This window comes from Tamandua tetradactyla, chromosome 2, assembly GCF_023851605.1.
Source record: "Tamandua tetradactyla isolate mTamTet1 chromosome 2, mTamTet1.pri, whole genome shotgun sequence".
NCBI classification, from domain to species: Eukaryota; Metazoa; Chordata; class Mammalia; order Pilosa; family Myrmecophagidae; genus Tamandua; species Tamandua tetradactyla.
In genome coordinates, this window is record NC_135328.1 from 47,170,794 (window position 1) to 47,186,115 (window position 15,322).

The window sequence follows — 15,322 nt, forward strand, 5'->3', positions numbered from 1 at the left end:
TTCATCAAGAGAACTTTTTATTCACACTTGCAGCATTTGTTGAATAATGGGGGCTCCATTTGGGGAACAAGGCAGCGAAAGCGTTATCAAGACTGGAAATGTAGGGAGAAGATCACCTGCATTCCTGGTTTATTCATCTGGGAAGCTAAATTCATTGGCTCTCTTTCCAGGGCTTGTAACATCCGGAACATGTCAACAGTTAGTTCACTGAACTTGACCTGTATGGAAAACAAACCTGGCCATTAATGAAGCTTGTAGACCTTGAAGTCTGTAATCATATTATTACTCTTGATATTCATGTGTGGTTTAAGACATTGGATATTTTATTCACCAATATTTCATTGTGAACAATTTTTAAAAACAGCTAAGTTGAAAGCACTGTAAAGTGATATTCATATGTCCATTCTCTAGATCCTGTAATTAACGTTTCTATATTCACTTCATCACATATCTTTCTAATCTATCCATTCTTCATCAAGTCATCATTGCTCTCGATGACTTATTTATTTATATTTTAAAAGTCGTCATGTTAACAAAGAGACTATATTAGGTCCTACAAACAGGCTAAATTTTAGCCTTCAAACACATTTACTTTCTGAGATTCTTGCAAGCAGTGGGGACAACCAAATCAACAGACTGAGCCCTAGATCTTGGGGATTGCCCCTACGAAACTCATTCCTGCAAAGGATAGGCTAAGCCTACTTAAAATTAGGTGTAAGAGTCACCTCCAGAGAACCTCTTTTGTTACTCAGATGTGGCCTCTCTCTCTCAGCCAACACAACAAGCAAACTCACTGCCCTCCCCCACTCTATGTGGGGCATGACTCCCAGGGGTATAAACCTTACTGGCAATGTGGAACAGAAATCCTAGAATGAGCAGAGACCTGGCATCAAGGGATTGAGAAAGCCTTCTTGACCAAAAGGGGAAAGAGAGAAATGAGAAAAAATAAAGTTTCAGTGGCTGAGAGATTTCAGAGTCAAGAGATAGCCTGGAGGTTATTCTTATGTATATAAATATCCCTTTTTAGTTTATGGTGTATTGGAATGGTTGGAGGGCAGTATAAATATAAAAACGCTTTTGCATGAGGGACATGAGGGAGAATAAATGAATGTCAACACTGCAAGGGGTTGAAAATGAATGGTATAGAGAAAAAGGTACTATGCTGGTTTGAATCTGTGGTGTTTCCCAGAAGCCATGTTCTTTAATCCTCATTCAATATTGCTGGGTGGGAGCTTTTTGATTATTCATGGAGATGTGACCTACCCAACTGCGGGTGTTAACTTTTGATTACACAATTTCCATGGAGATGTGTCTCCACCCATTCAAGGTGGGATTGCTTACAGAAGCCCTTTAAGAGGGAACCATTTTGGAAAAAGCTTTAGAGCCACAAGAGCCTACACAGCCAGAGACCTTCAGAGATGAAGAAGGAAAACGCCCGCCCCTTGGGGAGCTTCATGAAACAAGAAGCCCAGAGAGAAAGCTAGCAGATGTTGCCATGTTCGCCATGTGCCTTTCCAGTTGAGAAAAGAAACATGAACATCATCAGCCTTTTTAAACCAAAGTATCTTTCCTTGGATGCCTTAGATTGGACATTTCTATAGCTTTGCTTTAATGTGGACATTTTCACAGCCTTAGAACTGTAAACTTGCAAACTTATTAAATTCCCCCCTACCTTTTTTTTTTCCTGTATGCGCAGGCACTGGGAACTGAACCTGTTCTCCGGCATGGCAGGTGAGAACTCTGCCTGCTGAACCACCATAGCCCAACCTTATTAAATTCCCCCTTTTAAAAGCCATTCTGTTTCTGGTATATCACATTCTGGCAGCTTCCCAGGTATTAGAACAGATACCATCAATGTAAGCTAGGGTCTTTAGTCAACAGTAACACTGAAATATGCTTCCACTGAATGTAACAAAGGCATTATGCCAAAACTAAATGTCAACAAGTGAGGGGCATGGGGGATGGGGATGGAGTCTATGCAGAAGAAAAGGAAATGTCTTAGGCTGGACTGTATGAAGTGTGAAAAAATAGTTTAAAAATGAACAGGCAGAAACAAGTGCTAGAGAAGATGTGGAGAAAGAGATGTACCTTTTCACTGTTGGTAGGGAAGCTGAGAGGTACAGCCCATCCAGAGGGCACTGTGGTGGTTCCAGAGGAGGCTAGGGCTGGGGTTGCCATATGATCTTAAAACCACATTGCTAGGTATATGTCTCGAGAAACTGAGAGTGGAGACACGAATGGGTATTTGCACAGTGAAGTTTATCATGGAAGTGTTCACGATTCACAATACATGGGGTAGCCTAAGGGCACAACAACTGAGGCATGGAAGGGGGAACTGTGAGATTTATATACAATGGACTACTGAAGAAATGAAGTTGTGAGGCATGCAACTAGGTGAATGAACCTTAAGGACAGCATGTTGCATAAAATGTCAGGAAAAAAAAGATAAATATTATCATGTCTCACTCATATGGATTATGTATAATATACAAATTCAGAGAATTGAAGTCCAGAGCATGGGTTATCAGGTTGGGGTCTGTGTTGGTTTGAAAGGAAGCATGCCCCCTAGAAAATCCATGTTTTAATCAAAATCCCGTTTCATAAAGGTAGAATAATCCCTATTCAATACTGTATGTTTGAAACTGTAATCAGATCATCTACCTAGATGATGTGATTTAGTCAAGAGTGGTTGTTAAACTGAATTAGGTGACAACATGTCTCCACCCATTTGGGTGGGTCTTGATTGGTTTACTGGAGTCCTATAAAAGAGGAAACATTTTGGAGAAAGAAGGAGATTCAGAGAGAGCAGAGAATGCTGCAGTACCACAAAGCAAAGAGTCCACGAGTCAGTGACCTTTGGAGATGAAAAAGGAAAATGCCTCCCGGGGAGCTTCATGAAACAGGAAGCCAGGAGCGAAAGCTAGTAGATGATGCTGTGTTTGCCATGTGCCCTTCCAGCTGAGAGAAGCCCTGACTGTGTTCACCACGTGCCTTCTCACTTGTGAGAGAAACCCTGAACTTCAATGGCCTTCTTGAACCAAGGTATCTTTCCCTGGATGCCTTAGATTGGACATTTCTATAGATTTGTTTAATTGGGACATTTTCTCGGCCTTAGAACTGTAAACTAGCAACTTATTAAATTCCCCTTTTAAAAGCCATTCTGTTTCTGGTATATTGCTTTCTGGCAGCTAGCAAACTAAAACAGGGTCTATTGTAAAGTGGTCCTAGACTGTAAGTTCTTACAGCAATTACATATATTCAGGAGTTGTAACTGATAATCCTAAATTCTGATAAACTGATCTATTTGGATATAACCTCTTCGATCCCTGAAACTTCAGGTATTTATGTGACACCCGAGACTCAAAGTTAGAGTACTTAAGCTACAAAAGTTAGCATTATCGCATTCAGCAACTGTTAAAAAGGCTGAAAAGTGATCAGACTTTGTCTAGAGATATGAATGAAGCTGATCTGGATATGACTGAGGTAAATCACAATACTGCGTAAAGGATGATATGGCCCATATTTTCAAACTTCAATCTTCATGCGAGACCAAAGGGACAGATATTTATTTGGTGTAAAATTTCTATTTTGCATAGCACATTATCTAATTTAACTCATATGGTCAGTTTACTTGAATACCATAATTACATGGAATCTTGAACAGGGTGTGAGAACTTATTGGTTTGAACAGGTTAGTGTGATGCCCTGATATATCCCAGAGTAATCTGGGCTGAGAATAAAAAAGTATTTGCAAAGTCCCCTAGGAGGATTGGGGAGGAAGGAAGAAATATTCAACTTCCCCATCTAGGGAATTCCTGATACTCTCACAAGCAGTAGGGATAACCCACTGAATAGGCTGAATGAGGCTCATTGAATGAGGCTCACCCCTATAAAGCTTACTTCTGCAAAGGTGAAGCTAAGCCTAAAATGATATTGCCTAAGAGCCACCCTCCAGAGAACCTCTTTTATTTCTCAAATGTGGCTTTTCTCTCTAAGCCAATGTGGCTGGTGAATTCACTTTCCTCCCTCCTACATGGGACATGACTCCTAGGGGTATAAATCTCCCTGGCAACATGGTACCTCACTCCCAGGAATGAAATGGGACCCAGCATCTTGGGAATGAGAACGCCTTCATGACCAAAAGTGGGAAGAGAGAAAGGAGACAAAATAAAATCTCAGTGGCTAAGAGATTTCAAACAGACTCAAGAGGTTATATAGAATGTAACTATACATTCCTACACATTATATAGCTATCCCTTTTTAGTTTATGGTGTATTGGAGGGGCTAGAGGGAAGTACCTGAAACTGCTGAATTGTGTTCCAGTAGCCTTGATACCTGAAGACAATTATATAACGATATACCTTTTACAATGTGACTGTGTGATTGTGAAAACCTTGTGTCTGATGCTCCTTTTATCCAAGGTACGGAAAGATGAGTTAAAAAAATAATAATAATAAGGATAAAAATAAATAACAGGGGAAATAAAGGGTAAAAACTGGGTAGACTGAAATACTGTGGGTCAATGAGAGGGATGGGTAAGGGGCATGGGATGTATGAGTTCTTTTTTCTTCTTTTACTTGTTTCTTCTGGAGTTATGTAAATGTTCTAAAAATGATCATGGTGAAGAAAACACAACTATGTGATGATATTGTGAACCACTGATTGTATAAAATGGTTGGACTATGCATGTGTGGATATTCCTCAATAAAAATATTAAAAAAAAATTTTGTAATGCTTAAAATGGTGAATTTAATCTAAATTAAAAAAAATCCTATACCCCTTTTTTCCTGACTGTAAAAATAATGTATAGCAATTTGCAAGTTGAGAAAATTATAAACAAGAAAATTAAAATCACTTATAAATCTGCTTTTCAGAAATAAAACTTTTACAACATTGGTAAATTTTCTACTAGTCTTTTATATATATATATGGAGAGAGAGAGGTTCTAACATATATATGAAGAGAGAGTGAGGTTCTAACATATATGTATAATTTCTTTACAGTTTCTCACCTGATTATTACAATTACCAATAATGAGTGCATCAGCCAGAGATAACTGTCCTACAATCATGCCCTGTTCCAGCAATGGGGCTCCTGTTTCAGCAAGTCGATTAGATGTGATAACAATGGTATTATCATCATTCAATACCATGACAGGGTCTGCCTAAAGAAAGAAGTAATAAGTAGTTAATATATAAGATACTAATATGTTAAATTATTCCTTCTTCTTGATACACATATACAATAATTAAGTATACTACATAGGTCTTTATTTTTTCATAAGTATGACAACCTTCCTTGTCAAAAAACTGACCTCAATGAAAGCTGCTACTTCCTGAAGCACCAGGTTCCATTCTACTTGATCTTCAGTATTAAAACGGTGAGTATAATCTTCAATTTCATCTGACAATTCCTAATTTTAAAACATCAAAAGAAAAAGGGGTATCAGAAAACAACATAGGGCAGGCCACAGAGGCTCAGCAGGGAGAGTGCTTGCCTGCCATGCCGGGGACCCGGGTTCAATTCCCAGTGCCTGCCCATGCAAAAAAAACAAAAGCAAAAACATAAAGACAGGTATCTGTAATTTATCATTTTGACAAAAAGTGATTGTTAAAAAATTTGATTGTCATTATACTGTCCCAACCATAACAAAAAGTGAAGAATTTTAACTATATGGATTTGTATCAAATAAGAGCTTTACAGATATGGGTGACTGATACATATTCAGAGCTATCTCATCAAGGAATTTGTTAACAGAAAATTCTCAAAGAAGAAAATCCAACATTTTTAGAAAATGTATGGTAAGACCTGAACAATCATTTTTAATATGAATACTGTCTAGTTTATTTTCTTTAAATTTATATCATACATTCTTTAGAGATAGCCTTATTAGTACCTACGTTTGGAGGAAGAGAGAGGAGGGGTATGTAGAGATATTTCTGCTGGCTTTGTTACAGCTATGCATGTTATGCTTGAGTAGCAAAAATTTTGAAGTATGCCATCAAAACCAATAATTTGAGTACAAAGTGCAATCAGAATTTAGTATGAAACAATCATAGGCCTTAAGTAGAATAAGAGTAAAGTTAACTCAATTACCTAAGTGAATGAAGGACAGAGTGAAGAAGATTCTCTAAAGTGGCAGAAAAATCAAAAGTTATTTATATACCATTATAGAGCTTTATTTGTAATTTCTTAAATTTAACTTTTTAATTATGTTCTCTTAAACTAAATCCTTTAACTTTTGTTTCCATTTACCAAGCATCTGTGAGATGGCCTGCGAAATATAAAACATGCCAAAAAGATAAAAGCAAGCAATTAAGGTGATGATCTCTGATTAGTATAAGTGTGCTTGAAATACGAAGACAGTAGAAAAAATTTTTTATTACCCTCGTGCGAGGTTACTATACTTTGAATGTTATAATTTTTTAGATACATAAAATATTTTAATCTTAAATGTGTTAAAATTTAAAATTATCCTAACACAATTAGAATTTAAGATTTTAATTATTTACCTTTACCAGATCTTTCACAACATCCATTTTGTTGAGAAGAAGACAAACTACTATAAATCTTGCATAGTAGCGTAGCTTCTTCACTACCAATTCAGGTCTATAGTAGAACAAATGGAAAAGTACTCATTAAATTAAAAAAGCATACATGCTTATTGATTTTTCCAATTTTCGGACAAACTGTAAAATTCCTTAGATCTTTTTCTACACAATTGCAAACATTTCAACATCCAACCATGTTGTCTTTTTAAGACATTTCTTGTTACTGATTCATTAGGTCATTTCTTCAATATTCATTTATTTAATAAATATCTATTGAAAACCTAGATGTGTTAGGCATTATGGTAAGAGTACAATGATTAAAAAAACTAAGACAGTCATTTCTTCACAGACCTTACAATCAAAAAAGTACTAAAAATATAAAAAACAGACAAATAATTAAACACAGTAGAATACATATAATGAGGGGAGAAACAAAATGCGGTATTGAGCCTATAGGACTGGATCTAGGGTCAGGGGAGAATTCCTAGAGAAAGATCATAGTAAGATTAGACAACAGGCAAAAAAAAAAAAAAGAAAGAATAGGAGATCTAAGAAGGTCATTATTTGTCTTGAAGTTTCATTTTTCCGATACTAATATAGTAAAGCCACTTTCTTATGCTTACTGTTTGTATATCGTATCTTTTTCCATCCTTCTACTTTCGATCTATACCTTTTTATTTAAATGCACCTTTTGTGCCCAGTATATAGTTAGATGTAGCATTTTAACCACTTTTACACTCACTGATTTGTACTTCTGGTATTTAGACCAATTATATTAAATGTCATTATTGATATGGCTGGGTTAGAGTCTACCACCTTGCAATTTGATTTTTTTTGTTGTTGTTTCCTCTATTGTTCCTTTCCTGCCTTCCTTTGGGTTAAATGAATATTTTTTAGTGTTCTATTACATAATCTCTATTTGGATCTTAGTTTTCTTTGTTAGTTTTCCTCACATAGTTGAAGCAGGAGTAGCAATATGAGTACTTAACTGTTCAAAGGCAATTACAATAAAAATTGTACCTTTTCACATCTGACAGTTTATACTTATCCCTTATCAATTCAAACTTGACATATCCAACTTCATTTCCTGTTTTCCAAATCTTGCATCATAAATATAACCTTACAACTGTGCAATTCCATTTCCCTTCCCCAATCTTTTGTATAATTGTTGCTGTATCTTTTAATCCCACATATATTATTTATGCCAGCCTCCAGTTATAACAAAATGGTCTGTTATCTTTTAAGTAAATAACAAGATGGAAGAAAACACAATCTCATGCTACTGGTTACCTCCCGTATATGTGAGTTTCCATACAGTATCATTTCCCTCTGACTCAAGGACAGCATTAGCAATTCTTCTAATATAATTTACAACTTTCTCAGTTTCTCTTTATATGAAAATGTCTTTATTTCACCTTAATTATTGAAGAGCATTTTAGCTAGATTTGGAATTCAGCTGATTTTTTTTCTCTCAGACATTTAAATTTTTCATTATCTTGCTGCAATCATTTTTTATATATCAACTATCTTTTTTTATTTTGTGTAACATTTTCTATTGTTAAATATAACATACATACAAAAACACCCAATAAATTTCAAAGTACATTGGAACAAGCAGTTATAGAACAGATTTCAAAATTTGAGATGAGTTATAGTTCCAGAGAAAAAAGTTCTCTTAAGGGAATGGAAAAACTCCATGCTTAAAAATTCAACAACATAGATGAAATAAGCCAATTCTTCGAAAAACATAAATTACAGAAGTACTCAAGAAAAAACAAATAATCTAAATCATTCCATATCTATTAAAGAAATTGATTTCACTTTTATCTGATGCTCCTTTCATCCAGGGTATGGAGAGATGAGTAAAACATATAAATAAAAAAATAAATAATTAATAGGGAGACAAATAAACTGGGCACATGGAAGTAAAAAATAAATTGGATAGATGGAAATACTAGTGGTCAATGAGAGGAAGGGGTAATGGGTATGGTATGATGGTATGTATGAGTTTTTTCTTTTTATTTTTTTTCTGGAGTCATGCAAATGTTCTAAAAAATTATCATGGTGATGAATACACAACTATGTGATGCTATTGTGAGCCACTGATTGTACGCTATGTGTGGAATACATGTGTGTGAAGATTTCTCAATAAAAATATTTTTTAAAAAAGGAAGAAATTGAGGTCTTTGTTATAAACCTTTCCACAAGGAAAACTCCAGGCCCAGATGGTTTCACTGGCAAATCACATTAAACATTTAAGGAGGAAATAATATCAATTCTACCATAATCTATTTCAGAAAACAGGAGAACAGAACCCAATTTATTTCATAAGTCTAGCATAACTCTCATACTATTATAATCAGACACAGGAAAAACAATTTATTAGCATAAAGTTGACCACGGTATTAAAATCACTTGTTTTTAATTAAGATTTTTTCATTATATTTTTTATTTATTTTATTGTGTAGTATAACATATATACAAAGCAAAGAAATAAAAAAGCAATAGTTTTCAAAGCACTCTACAACATGTACTTAAAGGACAGATCCCAGAATTTGTCATGGGCTGCCATACGATTCTGCTGCTCCAGAATATAGTAGGCTAGAAGGCTTAAATATTTTTTTATCATCAAAATTGGCTTTTTTTTTCTCTTGGGCAGGCACCAGGAATCAAACCCAGGACTTCAGCGTGGCAGGTGAGAATTCTGCCACTGAGTCACTGTCACACCACCCTGTCACATCGACTTTTTCTTTTTTTTTTTGGGAAAAAAAAGACTGATTAGTATGTGTCTTGGGGAAGGCCTATTTGGATTTATTCTGTTTGGAGTTTGTTGGGCTTCTTTGACTTGTATATTTATGTCCTTTATGAGGGTTAGGAAGTTTTCCCCCTTTGTATCCTCAACTACTCTTCCTACCCCTTTACTCTTCTCTTCTTCTGGGTCACCAATGATTCTTATATTTGTGCGCTTTTTTTGGTCTATCATTTCCCTGAGAGCCAATTCAAATTTTTCTTTCTTGCCATTTGCCGTTTTGAGTCTTTGAAGTCAGTTATCCTATCTTCTATATCGTTTATCCTTTCTTCTGTTTCTTCAAATCTGGTGTCGTGTGCCTCCAGTATGTTTTTTATTTGGTCAACAGTCTTTAATCTCTGTGATATACACTATTTTCCTACTTAGTCTTTCAAATTCCTCTTTATGCTCTTCTACTGTCTTCCACATCTCCTTTACGTAAATTTGCCATCCCACTTACTTATTTAAGCAGAGGTGTGAACATCTTTGATTAGTTGTTTCAATGTCTGGTGTTTTAATTCGGTCATTAGGCAGAGCGATAACTGCATTGTGATATGCTCAGTGATCTTCTGTTTTTGTCACATGTAAATATCTTGATTGATTTACTTTGGAAGTTGATTGCTTTCAGTAGTCTAAGGCCTTGTGTTTGCAGGATGGATGTGCAGCAGGGAGCAGGGTATGGGCAAGGCACAACAGTGAGGTGATTCATTGGGGCACAGGCATAGGCACAGGCTGACGATGATACGCTGGTGCTTGTGAACGTGGGTGCCCAGTGGCCATGGAATATGCAGCGGTGTAGGTGCACCAGTCGGCGAGGCGTAACCCTGGTATGCATTGATCTAGGGTGTGGGGCCCTTTGTGTGCATGCGTAGAGCTATGGTAGCAGGTCCGTGTCATACCTTCATGGGTTGGGCGCAGATATGATCTGGTAGTGCAGGTCAGCGTTTTCTCAGAGCTGGGAAGTGTGACTGAAGGCCAAGTGCATGTGTGGGTCTAGGACTGCTGTAAACTAAAGTTCCCAGAGCTGAAAGATGTGACTGGGGGCCCGTTTGCATGCATGGGACTACAAACACCATAAACTGATGCGTAGAGCTTGGAGGCAGGGGGTGAGGCTGTGAAACATTATGGGCAGGTGGCATGGGTAGCCTGGGTATGGAGGTTAGTACCCATAGCCTGCTGACAACAGCTTCCTAGTCCCTGGCTTCAGTCCGTGTACTCCTGCAGGCTCCATGCCTCCAAGCCAGGCTCCAGTTTCTCAGTTCCTCGGCTTCTGCAACCAGGGCCGCTCTAATGTGGTGGAGAAGGCTCTCACAGGTCAGTTACACACTTTTATTTTTTTCTTTATTCAATATAACAACATCAAACACAAATATTCTTACCATATGATCACTCCATTTTTGATATGTAATCAATAACTCACAATATCATCACATAGTGGTATATTCACCATCATGATCATTTCTTAAAAAATTTGCATCAATTCAGAAAAAATAATAAAAAGAAAACAGAAAAAAAAATCCTACATACCATACCCCTTACCCCTCCCTTTCATTGATCACTAGCATTTCAATCTATTAAGTTTATTTTAATATTTGTCCCCCAATTATTTATTTTTAATCCATGCATTTTACTCATCTGCCCATACCGTAGATAAAAGGAGCATCAGACACAAGGTTTTCACAATCACACTGTCACATTGCAAAAGCTATTATCATTACACAATCATCTTCAAGAAACATGGCTACTGGGACACAGCTCTACATTTTCAGGCAGTTCCCTCCAGTCTCTCCATTATACCTTAACTAAAAAGGTGATAACAATATAATGCATAAGAATAACCTCCAGGCCATTAGAGAAATGCAAATCAAAACCACAATGAGATATCATCTCACACCCAACAGAATGGCCATTATCAACAAAACGGAAAATGACAAGTGCTGGAGAGGATGCGGAGAAAGAGGCACACTTATCCACTGTTGGTGGGAATGTCAAAGGGTGCAACCACTGTGGAAGGCAGTTTGGCAGTTCCTCAAAAAGCTGAATATAGAATTGCCATACGACCCAGCAATACCATTGCTAGGTATCTACTCAAAGGACTTAAGGGCAAAGACACAAACGGACATTTGCACACCAATGTTTATAGCAGCATTATTTACAATTGCAAAGAGATGGAAACAGCCAAAATCTCCATCAACAGAAGAGTGGCTAAGCAAACTGTGGTATATACATACGATGGAATATTATGCAGCTTTAAGACAAGATAAACTTATGAACCATGTAATAACATGGATGGACCTAGAGAATATTATGCTGAGTGAATCCAGCCAAAAACTAAAGGACAAATACTGTATGGTCCCACTGATGTGAACGGACATTCGAGAATAAACTTGAAATATGTCATTGGTAACAGAGTTCAGCAGGAGTTAGAAACAGGGTAAGACAATGGGTAATTGAAGCTGAAGGGATACAGACTGTGCAACAGGACTAGATACAAAAACTCAAAAATGGACAGCACAATAATACCTAATTGTAAAGTAATCATGTCAAAACACTGAATGAAGCTGCATCTGAGCTATAGGTTTTTGTTTTGTTTTGTTTTGTTTTGTTTTGATTTTACTATTATTACTTTTATTTTTTTCTCTATATTAACATTCTATATCTTTTTCGGTTATGTTGCTAGTTCTTCTAAACCAATGCAAATGTACTAAGAAATGATGATCATGCATCTATGTGATGATGTTAAGAATTAATGATTGCATGTGTAGAATGGTATGATCTCTAAATGTTGGGTTAATTTCTTTTTTTCCGTTAATTAAAAAAAAAAAAAAAAGAGAAGGGATAATTGGAGATGAAGGGATACAGACTGTACAACGGGACTGGATATAAAAACTCAGAAATGGACAGCACAATACTACCCAATTGTAATGCAATTATGTTAAAACACTGAATGAAGCTGCATGTGAGGTATAGGTTTTTTGTTTTTGTTTTTTTTGTTTTTTTTTTCTTTCTATTATTGTTTTAATTCTTATTCTGTTGTCTTTTTATTTCTTTTTCTAAATCGATGCAAATGTACTAAGAAATGATGAATATGCAACTATGTGATGTTATTAAGAATTACTGATTGTACATGTAGATTGGAATGATTTCTAATTGTTTTGTTAATTCTTTTTTTAATTAATAAAAAAAAAATACAAATAAAACTATTGGGATTAAAAAAAAAAAAAAAAAAGAATAACCTCCAGGATAACCTCTCAACTCAGTTTGGAATGTCTCAGCCACTGACACTTTATTTTATCTCATTTCATCCTTCCCCCTTTTGGTTGAGAAAGTTTTCTCAATCCTTTGATGCTGTATCCCAACTTATTCTAGGATTTCTGTCCCACGTTGCCAGGAAGGTCTACACACCTGGGAGTCATGTCCCATGTAGAGAGGGGGAAGGCAGTGAGTTTGCTTGTCATGTTGGCTGAGAGAGAGAGAGAGAGAGGCCACATCTGAACAACAAAAGAGATTCTCTGGGGGAGACTTTTAGGCCTAATTTTAAGTAGGCTTAGCCTATCCTTTGTGGGGTTAAGATTCATATGAACAAACCCCCAGATTGAGGGCTCCACCTCTTGCTTTGGTTGTCCCCACTGCCTGTCAGAATATCAAGAATTCTCTACTTGGGGAAGTATCAAGAATTCTCTACTTGGGGAAGTTTTCCCCCTTTCTCAGATTCCCCCAAGGGGACTTTGCAAATACTTTATTATTCACTGTTCAAATCACTCTGGGATTTATCAAGGCACCACTCTGGACAAACCTACAAAATCTCATGCCCTACTTAAGGTTCCACGTACTTACAGTGTTCAATTAAGCCATCCACCTAAGTTATATTAGGAAATGCACTAGTCAAAATATAAATTTTGTACCAAATAAACATTTTTTGCTTCAGTCTCACACATAAGTTAAAGTTTTAAAAAATGAATAACCATCTATTTTCAACACCCTGCAATACTGACATTCCTTTGTTCTTTCTCATGCAAAAACATTTTTAAGTCTGTACATTTAGTCACTATCATTGTACACTCTAGGCATTCCTAGATCATACCATCTCAGTCTTTATCGTATGTTTCCCTCTATTTTCATTTGTGCCCCCAGGCATCCTCCCTTGATCATTCTCACATTCAGCTTAATTAAGTATTCTAACATTATTGTGCTAAAATCAAGATAGTATTGTGCTATCCATTTATGAATTTTTACAATCAGTCCTGTTACACAATCTGTATCCCTTCAACTTCAATTACCCAATATCTACCCTATTTCTATCTCCTGATGACTTCTGCTTTTAACTGAAATTCTCCAAGTTCATTCATTAATATTAGTTCATATCAGTGAAACCATACAGTATTTGTCCTTTTGTTTCTGGATGATCTCACTCAGCATAATGCCCTTAAGTTCTTTCCATGTTGTTACATACATCATAACTTTATTTTGTCTTACAGCTGCGTAATATTCCATCTTATGTATATACCACAGCTTGTTGAACCACGCATCTGTTGATGGGCATTTTAGCTGTTTCTATTGTAACTAATGTAAATAACGCTGCTATAAACATTGGTGTGCAAATGTCCATTTGTGTCTTTGTCCTCATGTTCTCTGAGTAGATACCTAATGGTATTGCTGGGTCATATGGCAATTCTATACTTAGCTTCCTGAAGAACCGCCAAACTGCCTTCCACAGCAACTGTACCATTTGAAACTCTCATCAACGGTGGATAAGTGTGCCTCTTTCTCCACATCCTCTCCAAGCACTTGTCGTTTTCTGTTTTATTGATAATGGCCATTATGGTGGGTGTGAGATGATATCTCGTGGTTTTGATTTGCATTTCCCTAAAAGCCAGAGAAGCTGAGCATCTTTTCATGTGCCTTTTGGCCATTTGTATTTCCTCTTCTGAGAAGTGTCTGTTCAAATCTTTTGCCCATTTTGTAAGTGGGTTGTCTGTCTTTTTGTTGTTGAGCTGAACAATCTCTTTATATATTCTGGATACTAGACACTTTATCTGATATATTGTTTCCAAATATTGTCTCCCATTGTGTAGGCTGTCGTTTTATTTCTCAACGAAGTTCTTCGATGCACAAAAGTGTTTAATTTTGAGAAGTTACCATTTATTTATTTCTTTCATCAATGCTCATGCTTTGGGTGTAAGATCTACAAAACCACCTCCTGTTATAAGATTTATAAGACATTTCCCTACATTTTCTTCTAAAAGTTTTATGGTATTAGATCTAATGTTTAGGTCCTTGATCCATTTTATCTAGGATGTGAGATATGGATCCTCTTTCATTCTTTTGCTGTGGATATCCACTTCTCTATGCATCATTTATTGAAGAGACTGTTCTGTCCCAGGTGAGTTGACTTGACTGCTTTATCAAAGATCAATTGTCCAATAGATGGGAGGGTCTATATCTGCACACTCTATTTGATTCCATTGGTCAGTATATCTATCTTTATGCCAGTACTGTGGTGTTTTGACCACTGTAGCTTCATAATATGCCTTAAAGTCAGGTAACATGAGACCTCTGACTTTTCTTTCTTAGGACACTTTTTTTTTTTTAATTTTTTTTTATTAATCAAAAAAAAGAAAAGAAATTAACACAACATTTAGAAATCATTCCATTCTACAAATGCACTCAGTAATTCTTAGTATCATCACATAGATGTATGATCATCATTTCTTAGTACATTTGCATCGATTTAGGAAAAGAACTAGCAAAACAGCAGAAAAAGATATAGAATGTTAATATAGAGAAGAGAATTAAAATAATAATACTAATAAAATATATATGTATATAAAAAGGAAAAAGAAAAAAAACAAAAACAAAAGATACAAACACACAAACAAACAAACAAAAAACCATATTTCAGGTGCAGCTTCATTCAGTGTTCCAACCTAGTTACATTACACTTAGGTATTATTGTGCTGTTCATTTTTGAGTTTTTGTATCT

At 36.0% G+C, this 15,322-nt stretch overlaps 1 protein-coding gene across 1 annotated transcript in view; it reads right to left on the reverse strand.

The window, feature by feature from the left end:
• Positions 1 to 15,322, reverse strand: part of SCAI (suppressor of cancer cell invasion) — a 224,139-nt gene that overhangs the window by 83,253 nt on the left and 125,564 nt on the right. The window contains exons 7-10 of the mRNA XM_077144797.1: positions 6,513 to 6,609; positions 5,315 to 5,413; positions 5,012 to 5,164; positions 117 to 218 (exon numbers count right to left, since the gene is read on the reverse strand). Of these exons, the coding sequence (XP_077000912.1) occupies positions 117 to 218; positions 5,012 to 5,164; positions 5,315 to 5,413; positions 6,513 to 6,609 (451 nt within the window). The remainder of the gene's footprint in view (positions 1 to 116; positions 219 to 5,011; positions 5,165 to 5,314; positions 5,414 to 6,512; positions 6,610 to 15,322) is intronic.